Source organism: Indicator indicator, chromosome 4 (assembly GCF_027791375.1).
Source record: "Indicator indicator isolate 239-I01 chromosome 4, UM_Iind_1.1, whole genome shotgun sequence".
In the NCBI taxonomy this organism is placed as follows: Eukaryota; Metazoa; Chordata; class Aves; order Piciformes; family Indicatoridae; genus Indicator; species Indicator indicator.
The window spans coordinates 31,446,288-31,463,675 of NC_072013.1; the positions used below are offsets into that span (position 1 = coordinate 31,446,288).

A 17,388-nucleotide genomic window follows, 5' to 3' on the forward strand; every position below is an offset into this window, starting at 1 on the left:
CAATACACCACGTGGAACCCCAACTTGAGGGATGGTTCGCTGGGATTTCTTGCACTTTTTGTTACCACCTTAGTATCACAAAAATGACAGAACGGTGGCAGATGGAAGGGACCTCTAGGGGTCTTCTAATCCAACTGCGCCGCTAACATGAGAGTCACCCAGAGCAGGTTGCACAGGATTGCATCCGGGTAGGTTTTAAATCTCTCCAGAGGAGATTCTAGAACTTCTCTGGTCAGCATCCCCCAGGGCTCCAGCATCCCCACAGAAAAGAGGTTTTTCTTCATAGTCAGATGGAACCTCCCCCTGTTCTAGTTTGTGCCCTTTGCCCCATGTCCTATCACTGGACACTACTGAAAAGAGTCTGGCCCTATCCTCTCACCCCCACCCGTTAGCCATTGATCAGCACTGATAAGATTCCCATCTGAGGCTGCTCACAGAGATGCTCCAGTCTCCTCAGCATCTTTGTAGCCTCCAGTGGACACTCTGGTAGTTCCTTGTCTCTCTTGAATTGGGGAGCTCAGAACTGAACGCAACAATACAGCTGTGGTCTCACTAGAGCAGAACAGAGCACCTTTTCTTGACTTGCTCTGAAGTTTGCAAGCACCCCAGTTTGCCTTTTCTCTGTCCAAAACCAAGTATGCAAAGTGCAGCCTGATGCTCATTTGAGAGGGGGCAGACAGGGAAATCTCACCCAAGTCATCCACATTCAGTTAAAAGAAGAGAGCAGGAAGACCTTGAATAATAGCATCCCTTTATTTGATGACACCATTACAAAAACTGATTACATTAGCAACCAAAAAAAAAAAAAAAAAAAGAGGAGTGTTTACTTGAGGTTGAAGTCAGAGGCAGCTAATCCCAAAAATGTAATTAAGTAAAACAGTGTACAACATCAGTATTAAAATGTTATATCCCACGGTGAACTTTACCATGTTGGAGTTTTCTGAACAAGTTTTACTGAGCAAAATAAAAGATTATGAGTTTACTGTCTCTCCAGGAATGTAAAGGTCTAATTATCCAAACAGGTTTGTTTTTATTATAAAACTAAACTGTGGAGGTGTCTACAGAGTTGGGTTTGGTTGGTGTTTTTCTTTTTTTCTTCTTTAAATCAGTAGTCTAACAAGGATTAGAAAAGACAAAACTCTGTTCAGTGTTTCTGACAAAGTAGAAAGGGTGAAAACATAAATAAGGCTTTAATTTGGCAAAATATAATACAATGCCTTCTGCTATCCTCAAATTAACGATTCCCCCGTGTCTTCATTCTGCAAGAGAAACACAAAAAGCCACATCAGCCAGGCACTGTTCAAGCAAATCTGCACCTCAGCAGCTCAACCAAGCCACTTCATTAGTGTTGGACCACAAGGAAGCCCAAAGGAACATGCAACACTGGTGGAAACAGCCTCCCAGAAGGTAACACCTCCCTCCCATGTGCACCAAGCCTGTGGTACAAGACTGGGCTCACTCCACCGTAAACACCCTGCTACCAGCCCTTAAGACCAGCTCTGCTGCCCATGCTGGAGACAGGAACAGAAAAAAAATACCTAAACTGAAAAAAATCAGGTCCCCATGCTCAGTAGACAGATGAAAGGGAGTTCTGACACTTCTTGCAGCAGCTTGTTCAGTGCCAAGGCTTTGATGCCTCCCCAACTGAACAGCTCACGACCCTCCCTCAAACTTGTCTCACAAGCTCGCATCTAGCAGAGGCTCACAAACTGCACCAGCTTCCTGAGACAGTTCAGTATCTCCAGTTTTAAGCAATCTTCAGCTAACTTTGGATTATTTAAGAGGTCTACCAGCATGATGCAGTCGACCACAGAGGGCCAGGTTTCCAAGTTGGCTGTGTACTAAAATAAAAGCCTTGTGCTTGTGTCTATAATTGGATGAAGAGTTCATGACAGAGTGACACTTCAGATACAGCCATTGCTGTTAACTTGGTGGAAGCCCAGTGAGTTACTTCACATCCTCCAACCTAAAGCAATCAAAATATGAAGGAGTAGAAATTTTGCTCATGTAGCTGGGACAAAGGAAACAAGGCACAGGGAGAACAGAACTTTGGGAAACCTGCTACATGAAGTAGCAGGTAGTGGAAGGAAGAGAAAGAACTATATGCCTAGAGAGAGACATGGGAATGTGAGATCAGTCCCAGCTAACTCAGGCATGGATCCAGTGAGGAACAAATCCTGTGCCTACTACAAGTTTTTGATTAATTCCAAACAGCAAGTCTCTGATTTTGACACCCAACTTGTTAAATCTGAAAAGGGTCATGGAATGGTTTGGATTGGAATAGACTTTTAAAGGCCATCTAGTCTAACCCTCCTGCAGTCAGCAGGGACATCTGCAATTAGAGCAGGCTGCTGAGAACCTCATCCAACCTTACCTGGAATGGTTCCAGGAATGGGACATCTACCACCTCTCCAGGAAACCTCAGTCACTGTTTTACCACCCTCAGTGTAAAAACTTTCTTCCTTTTATCTAGCCTGAATCTTCCCTCCTTCAGCTTAAAACCATCACCCCTTGTCCTGTCACAGCAGACCCTCCTGAAAGATTTCCCCCATCTTTCTGACAGCCCCCCTTTAAATACTGAAAGGCTGCAAAAGGGTCCCACCATCACAGACCAGAATCCTTCCTGACAGCTCAACTGGACGGCCACCAGGCAGACCTACCTACTAGCTGGTAGTGTTCTCGTCCCTTTGACAGCATTTGGCTTACTGACACAAGCAACTTCTTGAGATGACCTACATCCTGGTTAAGATTCACCGCCACATTTAGTCTTTTATCAGTCAATTCCTGGAAGAAGAGGGAAAAAAAAAATCATTAAAAACTCATTTAGAATCTAATTACCAAGAAAGCCTAGAAAGATCCCCTGTATAAAATTACAACTCTTTGTGCAGATGGGAACAATTCTTGTAAGTCAGAGGGTTATGGCCACATGAAAACATGATTCAAAGTCAAGAAGATGTTTCCTGTTCCAGGAAATTACCTGCATACACCAAACGCTGGTGATAGCATCACTGACCTCCATCTCCCATCCTCCCTGCCCAGGACTCCACTTACTCGCTGCTTCCAAGAATTGTGCTTGCAACCACAACTGATCCAGCCTCAGGGGTTATTACCCCACATCCCCATAAGCTTGGCTAAAAAATCCATGTGGTTTATAACACAGGCTGCTAAGCACTCAGTGACAGTGTGCCCAGTGGGAGGGATGACTTCTGACCCCTGCAGCTGTAACAATAAGGCTGCTGGATCACCAAGGATTTGGTCTTCATGAGGATCTGTGAGATTGTGTCCTCAAGCAAGGCTTTTTTTCTGTTGTTGTTTTTAAGGACTTCAGTGGTTTGTTAAAGAAGTGTCACAGCTCAAGATGGACTCTTCCTTTCTTCCCTGCCCTCCACTCCAGACCCTGGCTCACTGAACTAACAGCAAAATACTCCTTGGTTTATTACCTTTATTGATCAGCTTCTCCAGAGACACACAAAGAGCTCCACCTCTAAAACATATATTACTCTTCCTTATTCAGCTCGTAATACAGATGTGCAGATATCTGTAAGAAGAGCTTTCCCTTCCAAATTAGCAGCTAAAAATAAGAAACTCTGTCTGGGTATCAGCAATGTAGAAAAATCCACTTCTCAACCTGAGCACAGGGGTGTCCGTGAGCGCTCAGCATCAGCCAGCCCTGCTCCAACCGAGAGCAGTTTTACTACCAGAAGGAGAGTGATGCATAATGCTGCTGCAAATCTCTCCCTAGAGTTTTGGGGAAATTAGAGCAAGTTCAGAGAGGGGCACTTTCCTAGCTCCCACTTGGCTGGAAACGCTGCCAGACTTGAAGCAACGCTGAGCGCGCAGTAAATCAAACTCAACCGCCTGCACCATTACAGAAATGACTCTGGGCTCAGGCAAGAGAACAAAGCCAGAGATTGCAAAGCTCTTACTGAAGTGCAACTGGTAAATATTTTGCTGCTGCAGAAGATCATTGGGAACCTGTAGCCATAACCTGTTTTACTCTTATTAAAGTAGAGCATCAGGTCTGTCAAGACAAAGGCTTCGCTTACAATCTCATAGGGATGGATGAAAGCAGAGCAGCAAATGCAATTAGCACCCCAGCAAACGAAGCAGTCACAGCGCTGAGCGACAGCACTGGGAACGGGAGCGGATGAGCAGCACCAGCAGGCGCAAGGAAGAGGCTTTTCACTTCATTCTCAGCCCTCATCTCCAAACTGCTCTTCCCTCTCTTATCTGCTTCCCCTTGACAGCTGGGGCTGTTCTGCCTGGAGAACAGGCAGCTCTGGCAAGACCTTATAGCAGCCTCCCAGTACCTGAAGGGGGCTACAAGAAAGCTGGAAAAGGACTTTTTACAAGGGCTTGCAAGTGATAAGAGGGAATGGATTGAAGCTGGAAGAAGGAAGATTTAGACTGGATATTAGAAAGAAATTCCTTAGGGTGGGAAGACACTGGAATAGGCTGACCCAGGAAGTCATGGATGCCCTCTCCCCAGAAGTGTTCAGGGCCAGATTGGATGAGGCCTTGAGCAACCTGGTCTAGTGGAAGGCATCCTTGCCCATGGCAAGGGAGATGGAGGCAGATGATCTTCAAGGTACCTTCCAACCCAAGCCATTCTATGAATCTAACCTTAGTGACTCCACTAATCTCAGGTGGTGTTTACTCATGAGTTACAGACACATCCCCAGCCCTACCAGGGCGAATCCTGACCAGCTCCTGATGCATTTGGGCTCTACACAGACCTATAGCAGCTTCTGCTAACCCATGGCTGCAAGGTTGCCTTATGCAGCTCTATGACTCAGAGCAAAAAAGCTGTGGAAGGGTCTAGAGAACAAGTTTTCCAAGGAATGGCTGAGGGAACTGGTGTTGTCTAGTCTTGAGGAGGATGAGGTGAGATCTCATTGATCTCTACAACCTCCTTTCAGGTTGTTGGAGTGAGGTGGGGTTCAGGCTCTTCTCTCTAGTATCAGATGATAGGATGAGAGGAAATGGCCTGAAACTGTGCCAGGGGAGGTTTAGGTTGGATATTAGGAAAAATTCCTTGACAGAATGAGTGGTCAGGCATTGGAATAGGCTGCCCAGGGAGGTGGTGGAGTGACCACCCCAGAGATGAACAAGAACTGTGGGGACGTAATAGCACTTTGGGACATGGTTTAGCGGCCCTGGTGGTTTTAGGTCTATGGTTGGACTCAATCTTAGAAGTCTATTCTAACCAAAACAATTCTATGATTCTATGTCTTAAGGATGTGGGATGAATAGAGGAAGAGGACTGTAGTGAGGAACCCCCTGTGATCACAGACCCAGGGTGATCTGAGCTGACAGATTCCCTTTCCACCACACTTCACAGAAATGACACCTCCAGTTTTCAGTGATGGAGTGTTCTACACTGAGATTTGGGGGAGGGAGAGCACACTACATTTCACATAAGCCTCAAAAGTTTACTGCTTAAGCAAGCTGCTGAATATAAATGACTTTCTTAAAGTATATAAAAGGCACCCTCTAGTCATCATCTAGTCCCATAAGTGACAAGGAAGCTGATTAGAAAAACCAAATAGTCTATTTTTAAACAGAAAAGGAGTCTAAAGAAAACACACAGAATGCGTCTGAGGGTTTATGCAAGCATCATATCTCAATTTTGTGGGTTGGTTCCAGTACCCAGAAGGAACAAATATGCTCATTTTTGAGCATGTGTTTTCAGGTCCTTAAAAAAGGAAGACACTGTTGCTAGGTGGAAGTGGCTGGAAGACTTTTTTTAATCTGAGAGCTATTTTAAGATGGGTTTTTAGGCTTCTGGGAAACAGCTTCTTTTTTTCCCCCTTAAGAGACAAAAAAAGCAGCAAAGGGACTTAGGGAAGAAGATAAAGAGCATTCTAATTTCAGCCTCTGCCAATGGCTACCTGTCAAAAGCCCAGTTTAGACAATTAGCATATTTTTACTAATGAAGGCTTAATTACAGGTTTAATTCGAACTGTTTTTCCACACTCCTTTTCAGAATAAAGCAATGACTACTCTGCAGGAAACCTGGTTGGGGTTCCATAACATGACCACACAGCTACAGAGGAACAAGGCATGAGCCAGAGGTTTTAAGGCTAAAGAAATTAAATCAAATCACCATGCTTGGGCCACCACAGGTCATAACTAATGACACCCAGCTCAGGAGGGCTCACCACTGTCATCAGCTACAAAATGCCACAGCTGATGGCATTGCTGTTCTTAAATATAAGGAGGAATTTCTTCACAATTAGAGTGGTATAACAATAGAACAAGTTGCCCAAGGATATGGTTGAGGCCCCGTGCCTGGAGACACTGAAAATCAGACTTGGTGTGGCCCTGGGCAGCCTGATCTAGTTAGAGATGTCCCTGCTGACTGCAGGGGGGTTGGACAAGATGACCTTTGAGGGTCTCTTCCAACCTGTGAATCTGTGATGCACTACTTAAATAAGCCATACAGGCACAGCAGAGATCAAGCAGTTTGTCATTGGTTTGAGAAGGACTCTTCTCCAGCTTGCTGCAGACAGGGATACAGAGCACCCAATAGTCACCATGACAGGCTGGCCCTCCTATCAGCAACACAGGAGAGGGCTCAGCAGACCTACCATCCCTCCCAGGAAACTAACTCAAAGGGCTGGCCCAGCTGCATCACTGGCTTGGGCACAGTGAGCCCACAAGGCCAGAGTTGATCTGCAGCCATGACTGATCACTCTGGAAAAGCCATTTCATTTCTGCTAATGACTACAAAGGCAAAGGCTTTTCTACAGTACTCCTTAGAGGACTCTTCACTGGCTCTCACAGCTGATGAAGCCACTTATTTTCAGCAGCTAAAAGGAGCAGATAAAAATTATTTGTCCTATCAGCAAATACTCCTCTCCCTCTCAAACAACAGAGTTTCCTCCCACTCTATCAATCAGAAGAAAATGGGTAACGAGTTCCACTGACACCACTTCGCTGTGTAAAACACACTGGAAGGCATCTGCTTTAGCCTTCCCCTACCCAACTGCCATCTGGAAAGCTGCTCCAAAACTATTTTGAAGCTGGTGTGAAAGCTCTCAGAGACAGAGAAACCCAGTTACAAAGCCACAACTCAACCACTTGTACAGATGATGTCTTTTCAGGGCCGGCCCTTCAGTGTACCCACTGCACAAGCAGCTCAGCAAGCATGAAAACAGCTCACCTCAGACTGAGTCCATCAAATTCCAGATTCTGTGACTGCAATATCATCAGTCTGAAGAGCAACCCACCTACACCACGAGGCAGTGCTCCAGTATGTTGCTTACTGAAGTTCAGGCTAGCCAGATTCTGCTGCTGGACAACATCAAGGTCAGCAAAAATTTTCAGGACCAGCTGAATTGTGGCACCTACAAGTGGCTAGGGACAGGCTCTCCCTTCCAGCTGCTGAGGACCAGAAGGAGCAAGTCTTCTAGTAAAAGACATTCTTTGCCTTGGTATTACAGGACATGCAAGACTACCTTCCTTCTTGGGTGTTACAGATGTCAGGAAGCACCAACCCAACAGTTAGTATTTTAAGTTCCTTTAGTCACCAACAGATTTATTCTTAGCTTCCCTTCTTAAGGGGACAAGTCTTCACAAACCAAAAACAACAATCCACGGAAGCCCAAGTCTATGTCCCAAACCTCTCCCCTTCGTCCTTGAAAATTTGAGCCATGGGGAAGAGGTCACAATCCAAATGACAGCAGAACTCTCAATGCATAACAGCTCTAGGATGCCACCCCAACAAGTTGCAGGATGGGTAGCTTCATCAAGCCTTAAACTACCATAAGCAGCTCATGTCCTGCTCCGCTGCTGGACCTCACTTCCCAAAGATTAAACTCTGCCTGAGATGTGCATTGCCCCTGAGCTTGGCTCAAAAGACTCACTCACCGACTCTGTGCAAACATCGCTGTTTTCAATGACGTTGGTATCTCCAACAACTTTCCCTATTTCTCTCTCGAGAGATGCCAAGGACTCCTGGGCCTGTAAGGAACAAAAAAGAAACAACCCACCAAACAGGGGAGGCAGAACAATTAGCAAAGGCTGAGAAGCAAATCCCCATCTCTCCAAGAGTACTAGACACACAGGAAATCACTGTTCAGGAAGAAATCTGTTTTATGCCAGATTTCCTCAGGGGACCAGCACATTTGCCAAGATTGACATGTCTCCTTACAATTGGCATGTTACATGTCAGCCTGCTGCATTTGAGAGCAATTCTACAGGGAAGCTTTAATAGTCTCATGTCAAGCTATTAGGTAAAAATAGTGCAGCAACACTTTTTATTGTGCCAGAGCAGCAATGCAGTCAGGTCTCCAAAAGCCTAATCATAGATCTACATTTACAGAGAATGGACATCAGCACAGGCCACTTCACCTGTCAACATCCAATATAATTATTCTGAGCAAAATGTTTTAAACTCCTTATTACATGAGGTCTCCTTTATCTCCTTACCTCCTGGCAGTGCTTTTGTGATTATATGTCCCTGTCCCAGGAACAACGCTTGCCCTACCAACAGCTCTCCCCACTCCAGACCTGCGAGAATGCAGCTCCCTGTCCTTACTATGCATCTACTGCAAGAGGAACAAAGTGCTGCACAGTCTGCAGGCAGAGCTCAGCCACTCTGCAAGCTATTCTTATCTCCATTTATCAGGTCTCCTGCGAGAACTGTTTCTGGGGTGACAGATAGCACTGAGACCTCTTATGCTTAAAGATTTCCCACTCCAATCCATCTTGCAGGAGCAGTCACTGAGGAAGAGCAGAGGTAACCCACCTGCTTGTCTCATCAAGCTTGCAAAGAGCTAACTTTGAAGATTTGCAGTCTCCTGGGTTAGAGGAGATTTGCAACCAGGCAGATGGCTTGTAAACCACTTGTAACTGCCATTTGAGATTGGGCTTAAAAGATTCGGGGTAGAGCGGGGGTGTAGGGCTGTGGGATAGGCTTTTTGTTAGGCTGGGTTTCTGTAAACAACAAATTATTTGTCAGCCCCAAATCACCACTTGTTTCCCATCAGCATAAAATTATCACAAACAAGAGACTCCTTCAAGAAGGATAATTAAACAGAGCTGTTAGTTGCATTTTCATTCCTTCAACAGACACGCAGGTATCTTGCATGAGCTTTCACACCCACAGCCCCAGGCATGTGGGGAACCAGCAAGAGAAGTAAAGCACCCTGCCAGGCAGGCAGTCTCCTCAGGATGCTCAAATCAGCACATTTTCCAGCACTGCAAACCCACAGATCTTGAGGGTTTGCTACCATTTGGATCTGTAGCTGTTAAGGTCTCTGCTTACCTTAGGCAACTCACCAGCTACCTTCTGTCTCTCATTTTGATCAACTTTGAGTTTTGATAGTGTTTCGTTTAGCTGTGTTTTCAGCTGCAAAACAATAACAAAGAACATCAGTTTCCTTCACACACACAGATTTCAGCTGTCTGGTCCCATGGACTAACCCAGTGCACACTGACTGCAAAGGGAGGAAGATTACTAGCAATTACTGCACACACACTGGATTAGTCAACACATATGATGAGGTTTACAAGGACAGTCAAGGAAGATAGATTCCATCTGTAAAGATAAATATAAAGAATGGAAACTACAGAAGAAAAGACATAGTTGGCATCAGCTTCGTTACAAGTGGTTTTAACTTTTGAACTATACTGCCAGTAGGAATAGTGAACCATTGAATGGTTTGGGTTGGAAGGGACCTTTAAAGGTCATCTAGTCCAACTTCTCTGCAGTCATAGGAGGGAAATCTTCAATCAGAGCAAGTTGATTAGAGCTCCATCCAACCTGACCTGGAATGGTTCCAGGGATGGGGCATCTACCACCTCTCTCAGCAACCTAGGCCAGTGTTTCACCATCCTCAGTATAAAAAATTTCTTCCTTGTATCTAGTTTTCAGTTGTCCTGCTTTTAGTTTAAAGCTATTATTTCTTGTCCTGTCACAACAGGCCCTGCTAAAGAGTCTGACCCCATCTTTCTTATTCTTCAACTTAATTTCAGCTTACTTCAGCTTAATTCACAGCAGATATGCAAAAAAGTAAACTGTCATCTTCCTAATTCAGGCTAAGCAGTCACTTTACTGCTGAATAAACTAAAAACCTCTACTTGTCATCTTAATAAAGCACCACTTACTACAACTATGTTGACTTAACCAGTCTGTTAATGTCACATCAAGGCATGAATCACTGACAGGGGTGTATTAAGTCATCGATTGTGTTTAAATTCAATTAAAAAAAAAAAGTTAAACTATTTCAGTCAAGAGGGATGAATACTTTGTACTGGCTGCCCTTAAACTACAGCTTTCCCAAGGATATAAACTTTTTTTTTTTAATATTTCAATTGCTCTTCAACACCAGACACAGAACCAGCCATGGCACTTAAGGCTGGAGCCTCAAACAGGAATGCTAACAAGCAGCTCAAGTGCCAGTGTCGTTGGATTTGTGCCTCTGAAGTGCACTGTGTTAATGTTCACTATTCCTGCTGTCAATCTTCTTGGAAGCCAGCAGGGGATTAAGGAAATGAACAATAGGCTACTCAGAGCCCTGAATCCTCACTTATTCCAAACCTACACATTATATTTGTTTCACTCTCAGAAGGTTTTCTCCCTTTGGAGCTCCTGGACTGCTGGATGGTGGTTTTCTACCTTTTGAAGATGCATTGTTGAGCTCCTCTAAAGTTTCAGCCTCTCTCCTTGCTAACCTTATATATCAGTGGTAAACATCTTTGAAACCCAACAGTTCTATTCCTCAGCCTCCTGCAAAAAACACCAGCAGACGCTGGACAGCATTCCTGAGCTGTATCAAGGTAGTTGTTTACCACCTCCTCACACTCCTGCCATGGTACACAGCATCAGACTGCAGAGTCAAGCTGCTCTTGCAGGGAAGCTCAGCTTTTTAAGCTTTTGTAGATTGTTGCCTCATATTCAAGAGATTTCTGTTTCCTGATTTACTATAGGACATGGATTCAATTCCCATTTCCCTTGCTTTCAAACCAAGGGGCTCTGGTTGCTGAGGCAGGATGATAATCAATGCTGTACTAGTGTTGCCAGGCATACTGTTAGCTTAAGCAGATTGTTATTATGGTTGGGTTTTAAAATCAACTATTTTAACCCAGATACATTGAGTGGCAGCACCCTGCTGAGCACCCTGCTCAGTCTGCAGTGACAGGCTGTCCCAATAAAGACATGGTGAGAGATACAAGCTTCCCTGCTTTGGGCTCAAAAGAAAGCAAGCACTGTTCAAATAGAGAGAGATCAATCTGCGTGCTCCTACAGCCTAAAACACATCACTGAAACATGCAAGGAGTGAAAGGGCTCAAACTGGAAAATCATGCATCTTTGGGTCGGTAGCTGAGGACTTGGTTAATCCAACTCCTTCTTGAGAAAACCTTGTATAGGAGCATTAGTGGCTGAAGAGCATTTCTAGCCAAACACACTGTAACACAGTGCATAGACCAAGCCAGCAGAGCTACTCAGCCACATCAATATGCCAGCTGCTGAATGGCTGGATATTCTGAATTAATCTAACATTTGGCCAATTCCAGTACATGCAGAGGAGGATGGAAAAGGCTCTGCACAGTCAGAGCACAGATATCACAGCTGCATCCTCAAAAGCTTTGGAAAAAACAAGAGAATAATCTTCAAGTTAAAGTATCAAGAGCATGACTTTTGCTGCTCTCAGGACACGTATTTGGTGTTGTGTATGTCCATGCTATAGAACACTGATTCTCAAGAAGTTCCAGGAATTGAAGTCTTAGAGACTTTGAATAAGTCCTAAGAACCAGACATGCTATTGTTAGGAGCAGAGAAAGAGACAAATTGTAAAAGTCAGACTACATAAATGATTGCAATGGACAAAAATATCAAGCTGAAGAGGTTAGCAGAACAGACAGGATTTGAAATAAGTCTCCGCTTCATGAGTATGCTGGGAGCCTAGTTTGTGCCCAGCAGAGAACAAGCTTCTTACCAAATTTAACTCTTCATTCTGTCTTACTGCTTCAGAATATGAATCATCAAGTTTTTTCTGCAATTCAGTCAAGAGATCTTTGAGCTGAAATGAAGTTTAGAGTTTTAGGATTTGTCTCCTTAGGATGCCCACTTTTCTTCTGCTCAGTTATTAGTGTGTTGCTCTACCCTAAGGTTACAAGCATATCGACTCCTCAGCCACAGGGGCTAAAGCATTAGATTAGTTTGCCAGCCAACTAGTCAACAAAAGAAAAAAGAACAGTTTGGTCAATGAAGTTTACCTCTCTGACTTCTGACACATAAGTCGATCGTTCTATTTCTGCCTTTTCTAGTTCACTTTCCAAATGTTCTCTCTCTCTTTTCAGCTAGAAAGAGAAAAACAGAGTTAAAACAGATGCTTTCAAAGCTTTCTTGCAGTATCATCTCTTAATTTATAATTAGCTATAAATTTCTAATCAGATATTCCATGACATATAGAGAACATTTCAAATCCAGTGATTGCACAGCACAGATTTAAACTGCTACACATCAAACAGATTAAAACAATGAAGCCCAAGACATCAAGAAGCAATAAACTGCTCAGTCTCACAAGAGCCCCACTGGGTGAGCACAGAAGTGAAAAATGGGACAATTTCCAGTACCCATCTTGTCCGCTGCTTAGAAACACTGGCCAAAAGATCCAGTTTAAACTGCAGCACAGGTTGCAGCATACACTTACATCATGACTAAATAATAGAAATGCTTCAAAGACAAAAACAAAACCACCTGCACGTACAGTTTCAACTTCTTTGATTTCGTCCTTTACTCTCTCTAGCTCCTGCTCCAAAGAAACAACTGAAGAACGCATCTGGAGTTTGCAAGAAAGCAAAACGTATCATTCAGATGGGTTGCTCTTAGACAGACTTTTCACATACACACAAATTTGCTTCTATGATTCAAAAATGTTAAGGATTAAATGAGTGAACAAAAAGTAAGGCTCTCACTCAATTCAATATACTGCATCTCTGTTAGAACATCTTTCGTACCTTCTCTCAACATAAGAAGCTATTTGACATCTTTAGAACATAGGTTCATAAAGAATTTGGAATATAAACTGGGGAAGGGTCTAGACAGTAAGTCTTCTGAGAAGCAGCTGAGGGAACTGGGATTGTTTAGTCTGGAGGAGGATGAGGGGAGACCTCATTGCTCTCTACAGCTACCCAAAAGGAAGTTGTCATGGGGTGGGGGTCATCTCTTCTCCTTAGTATCAAGTGATAGAAAATATCTTGACAGAAAGAGGGGTCAGGCATTGGTACAGGCTGCTTAGGGAGGTGGTGGAGTGTCCACCCCTGAAGGAGTTCAAGAAACGTGTGAACGTGGCACTCTGGGACATGGTTTAATGGCCATGGTAGTGTTAGGTCAGTGGTTGGACTCCCTCTTGGAGGTCTCTTCCAACAGAAACAATTCTATGATTCTACAGCTAAGCCAGTTGCCTGTTAGCCATGATAAAGGAAATACGTTACCTAAACAGGGAAGACTGTCCCCTACCCTGCGTGATAGGTAGCCAAACCCAGAACATTTAGCCTTATTAGAGGCTGCATAAGCACAACAGATGAAGGCACATCTACAGTTCAAGATCTGACAGCCTTTTATAGACCACACATTTATGAAAAATCATCTCTGTTTGCTCCAGATTCATAGTCTGGCACTCAAAATTTGCTAAGCAGAAGTACTTTAGAAATAATTTCTTTCAAAAAAAGCAGTTTGACCTACTTGAATTCTAGATTAGGAAAGTAACATTAAAGGATTTTTCTTACCACTTTTGCCAGCAACAGAGCCTTCCCAAAGAGGAAAGCTTTGCAGGCAATTTCAAGCGTAATTATCAACCATAATGGATTAAGCACTATTTTAACAGCTTCCAAAAATTATTATATGACACTTAAATTTTACCACAAGGAGTCTGTATCTGTTCACAAATGGACTTTGAAAAAAAACACGTTTAACAGAAATACACCTTGAGTTGCCAGGATCAGAAAATATATGTTCTTGGGCACATAAATACGACACACATTCCTGGATCTTTTGCTTCCTATCCCACCAGGATTCAAGACTACATGCTGTTTAGCTACCTTCTGCATCACCTGCACAAGACTGACAGACTCTGTGCTCTTCATTTGTTCTTGATTCTCTAGAGATGGCAAGAGGAATAGCCACAAAGATCTAAAGACACTGACAACTCCTCCATTTTTGGGGTTTTTCTAAATGGAAATAAGTTCCTCAGTAAAATAAAGGTCACTCAGTATGAAGCTAAGTAGCAGAGCACCAAAAATACTATTGTTATAAAGAGGCATCATTCCTATTATACAAGTTGCAGGCTTCACCTTTGCCATCCCCTAGTCATGGCACACAGCAAACCGGGAAGCCAGAGATGCTCTACATCTACCCTCACTGCAACTTCAAGCAAAAAGTGGTTCTTCAGAAATACCTGTTTGAGTTCCTTCTGTGATTCTTCAACTTTTATCTTCCATTTGCTTTCTTCTTCCTCTACACTCCTCTGTAGCCTTTGTAAAATCCCTTCCTAAGAAGAGAGCAGGGTATGAAAGCTCCCAACAGAAGAAAGGCAGCTTGCAACATCACAGGGCACAGGGACCAGGCCTCCTGCTTACCGTCTCTGCCAGAACTGATTTGTATTTCTCGCACTCCAGCTGCAGCAGTATGTGCATTTCCTCTGCCTCCTTCAACTTCTGCTCCATAGCCTAGAAAGCAGAAGAGGGACCAGAGGAGTCACATCTCAGCTCATGGATTTGATTTCTGTTATTTATTTCAACAAGCTGGTATCATTCACAATGGCAGGTCTGTCTTTCAATTTCACGTGAAAACAACAGCAAGTGCAACCTTCACCTGCAAGTCTCACTACTCAGTCACAAACCTGGTACTGCGCTGACCTGAAAAAACCTGAAAAAAACCAAACAGTTACTTGAAAGATTATTTCTGGAGTTGTTTAGCCTGGAGAAAAGGATGCTCAGGGCAGACCTTCTTGCTCTCTACAACTCCTTGAAAGCAGGTTGTAGCAAGGCAGGGGCTGGTCTCTTCTCCCTTGTATCAAACAATAGGACAAAAGGAAATGGCCTCAAGTTGGGTCAGGGGAGGTTTAGGTTGGACACTGTTGAACCCTGGATCAGGCTGCCCAGGGCAGTGACAAAGTCACCATCCCTGGAGGGGTTTAAAAGACATGTAAATGAGGTGCTGAGGAACATGGTTTAGTGGTGGCAATGTTAGGTTAACGGTTGGACTCAAATCTTAAAGGTCTTTTCTGACCAAAACAATTCTATCATGGAACGGTCTGGGTTGGAAGAGACCTCCATAGGTCATCTAGTCCAATCCCCTCTGTAGTAAGGAGGGGTATCCTCAACTAGATCAGGTTGCCTAGAGCCCTGTTGAGCCTCACCTTGACTATCTCCAGGAATGAGATATTCTCAACCACCTCCCTGGACAACCTGTTCTAGTGTTCCACCTCCCTCATGGTAGAGAATTTGTTCCTAACATCCAATCTAAATCTACTCTTCACTATGATTCTATGGAAAAGGGAATTGGGATTTTGAATTTCTTCAATGTTTTCACTATTCCACAAGGTGCTTTTTGAAGATGCAAATAGATTCCTGATTTACAAAGTACAAATACCTATAAAACAATTTTCATGTCACCTGTTTGGTAATTGGAACTTCACAATCTGCAAGATTTATACAACAAAATATTCCATGCCACACACAAGGAAGCTGTCCACTGCTATGCCTACCTTGACATCTTCAGATCCTGAAGCCTCTTTCAGATACTCTTTAGCCATCTTTTCAAACCCACATATCCATTCACTGTGGTTCTGTTGGGAAATGGATTCCAGTTAAAGATGAGAATAACCTAAATAAATCTTTCTTCTGGACACTTGCCTCCCAACTGCAGGCTTACAGAGCACTGTTTCAGTCCCCCCAATTCCCCAGAGGTAACACAGCCTGACAGCAGTTGTTCAGCTAGTACCACACAGAGCCCAACTGAGCTGACAGTCAGCAGGCAGCAATCCAGGAGCACAAGGTTATGACACACAGTACACAAGGGCTTGAAAGGGCTGAAATACAGCTGGGTGATAGAGGTCTCCCTGCAAGTGTTGGGGTTCTGCAAGAAGTACTTGCAGACTTAATGAAATCACTTCCAAAACCCCCGAGCAGCTAAAGCAGGTACTAGCTATGTAGTTTCAGGGACCTCAGCAAGAAACTCAGCAAGTTCCATAACTTGACAGAAAAGGTCTTTTTAAAGACTATTTCTAGTTTGACAGGAAACTAACTTCAGCACACTTCAGAATATTTTTAAACATGAATACTCAAAAATATTCATGTTACAAATGAAACAGAGAGCTCATTTCTCAAGCCTCACTTCCATCACTCACAGTGATGGAACACAAACTCTGTGCACTTCCAAACAACTAAAAGCCACCAAGAATATAAAATTGGAAATTTGCATTGTTCAAGGGAACTTTGGGAATAAAACAAACCCTCTTGAACTGTATGAGCTGGCAGTGAGGCCATGCAGCCTCTCTGGACACGGTAGCCAGCTGCTGTCTGCACAGCCACCAAGGCAGATACAGATCTCCATCAAGCCAGACACTGAGGAAACACACAGCAGATCTTATCCACACTTGAAAATTTACTATCTCTGCTAGACACAAGATAACACAGGCAGATTAATCAGATGTTGGGGTAGTAAAAAAAAAAAAAACACAACCAAAACCCAAACAAGATAACGACAACTTTTTCTTGTTTTAACATTTTTCCTGAAGTTACTGTCTGCAGCTTTGCCTCTTCACTGCCACCAAGTACAAGTTTTACCAGCAGAAGGCACATTCCACTGCAAAAACCTTAGGGCAGAAAGGCCTGTGGGGAAGCTCTCCAGATTGTTCAAGCACAGCAGAACCAGAGCTCCCAGCCCCTACACACAGGGTAGGAAGAGACCCTTCTCTTACCATGTTAGAAGGAAGAGAAACTTTAGGGAACAGCTTCTGGAGTAGTTCACGTGTCTCCACCTCGGCAGCTTCCAAATGCTGCTGTTTCTCCTAAACAAAGAGAAGGGCTCACATGAAATTGGAAAATATGCTCCATGGACTTAGCAATAGCCCCTTCTATGCCTACAGTTACTTACTTAACCAGAAAGTAGGGGGGGGTTAAGTGAGAAAGGCACTCAATCTCCTAAATTGCCAGTAAATTGCTTGAAAAATCAACACTGAACAGCTTCAGAATCTAGCCTTCACATCTGTGCTTAAGCTTTTAAGTTCCATTCCAGTCTAGCACGTCTGTACAGAAATTACATCATCACTCACTAGTTCACAACACAAACTACACTATGCTGAGTAACTGCACCTACAGATCACATCAGCTCTGCCACTCAAGTGTAGCAATCTCAAAAGCTGGGTCAATCGA

General features: G+C 43.7%; 1 protein-coding gene across 1 annotated transcript in view; it reads right to left on the reverse strand.

Annotated features, from left to right (window-relative positions):
* Positions 1 to 897: 897 nt before the first annotated feature.
* The window catches only part of KTN1 (kinectin 1), a 57,690-nt gene continuing 41,199 nt past the window's right edge, over positions 898 to 17,388 (reverse strand). The window contains exons 33-43 of the mRNA XM_054400636.1: positions 16,935 to 17,024; positions 15,720 to 15,800; positions 14,590 to 14,679; positions 14,409 to 14,501; positions 12,720 to 12,791; positions 12,226 to 12,309; positions 11,946 to 12,029; positions 9,272 to 9,355; positions 7,873 to 7,965; positions 2,661 to 2,784; positions 898 to 1,259 (exon numbers count right to left, since the gene is read on the reverse strand). Coding sequence (XP_054256611.1) covers positions 1,255 to 1,259; positions 2,661 to 2,784; positions 7,873 to 7,965; positions 9,272 to 9,355; positions 11,946 to 12,029; positions 12,226 to 12,309; positions 12,720 to 12,791; positions 14,409 to 14,501; positions 14,590 to 14,679; positions 15,720 to 15,800; positions 16,935 to 17,024 — 900 coding nt within the window. The 3' untranslated portion in view covers positions 898 to 1,254. The remainder of the gene's footprint in view (positions 1,260 to 2,660; positions 2,785 to 7,872; positions 7,966 to 9,271; positions 9,356 to 11,945; positions 12,030 to 12,225; positions 12,310 to 12,719; positions 12,792 to 14,408; positions 14,502 to 14,589; positions 14,680 to 15,719; positions 15,801 to 16,934; positions 17,025 to 17,388) is intronic.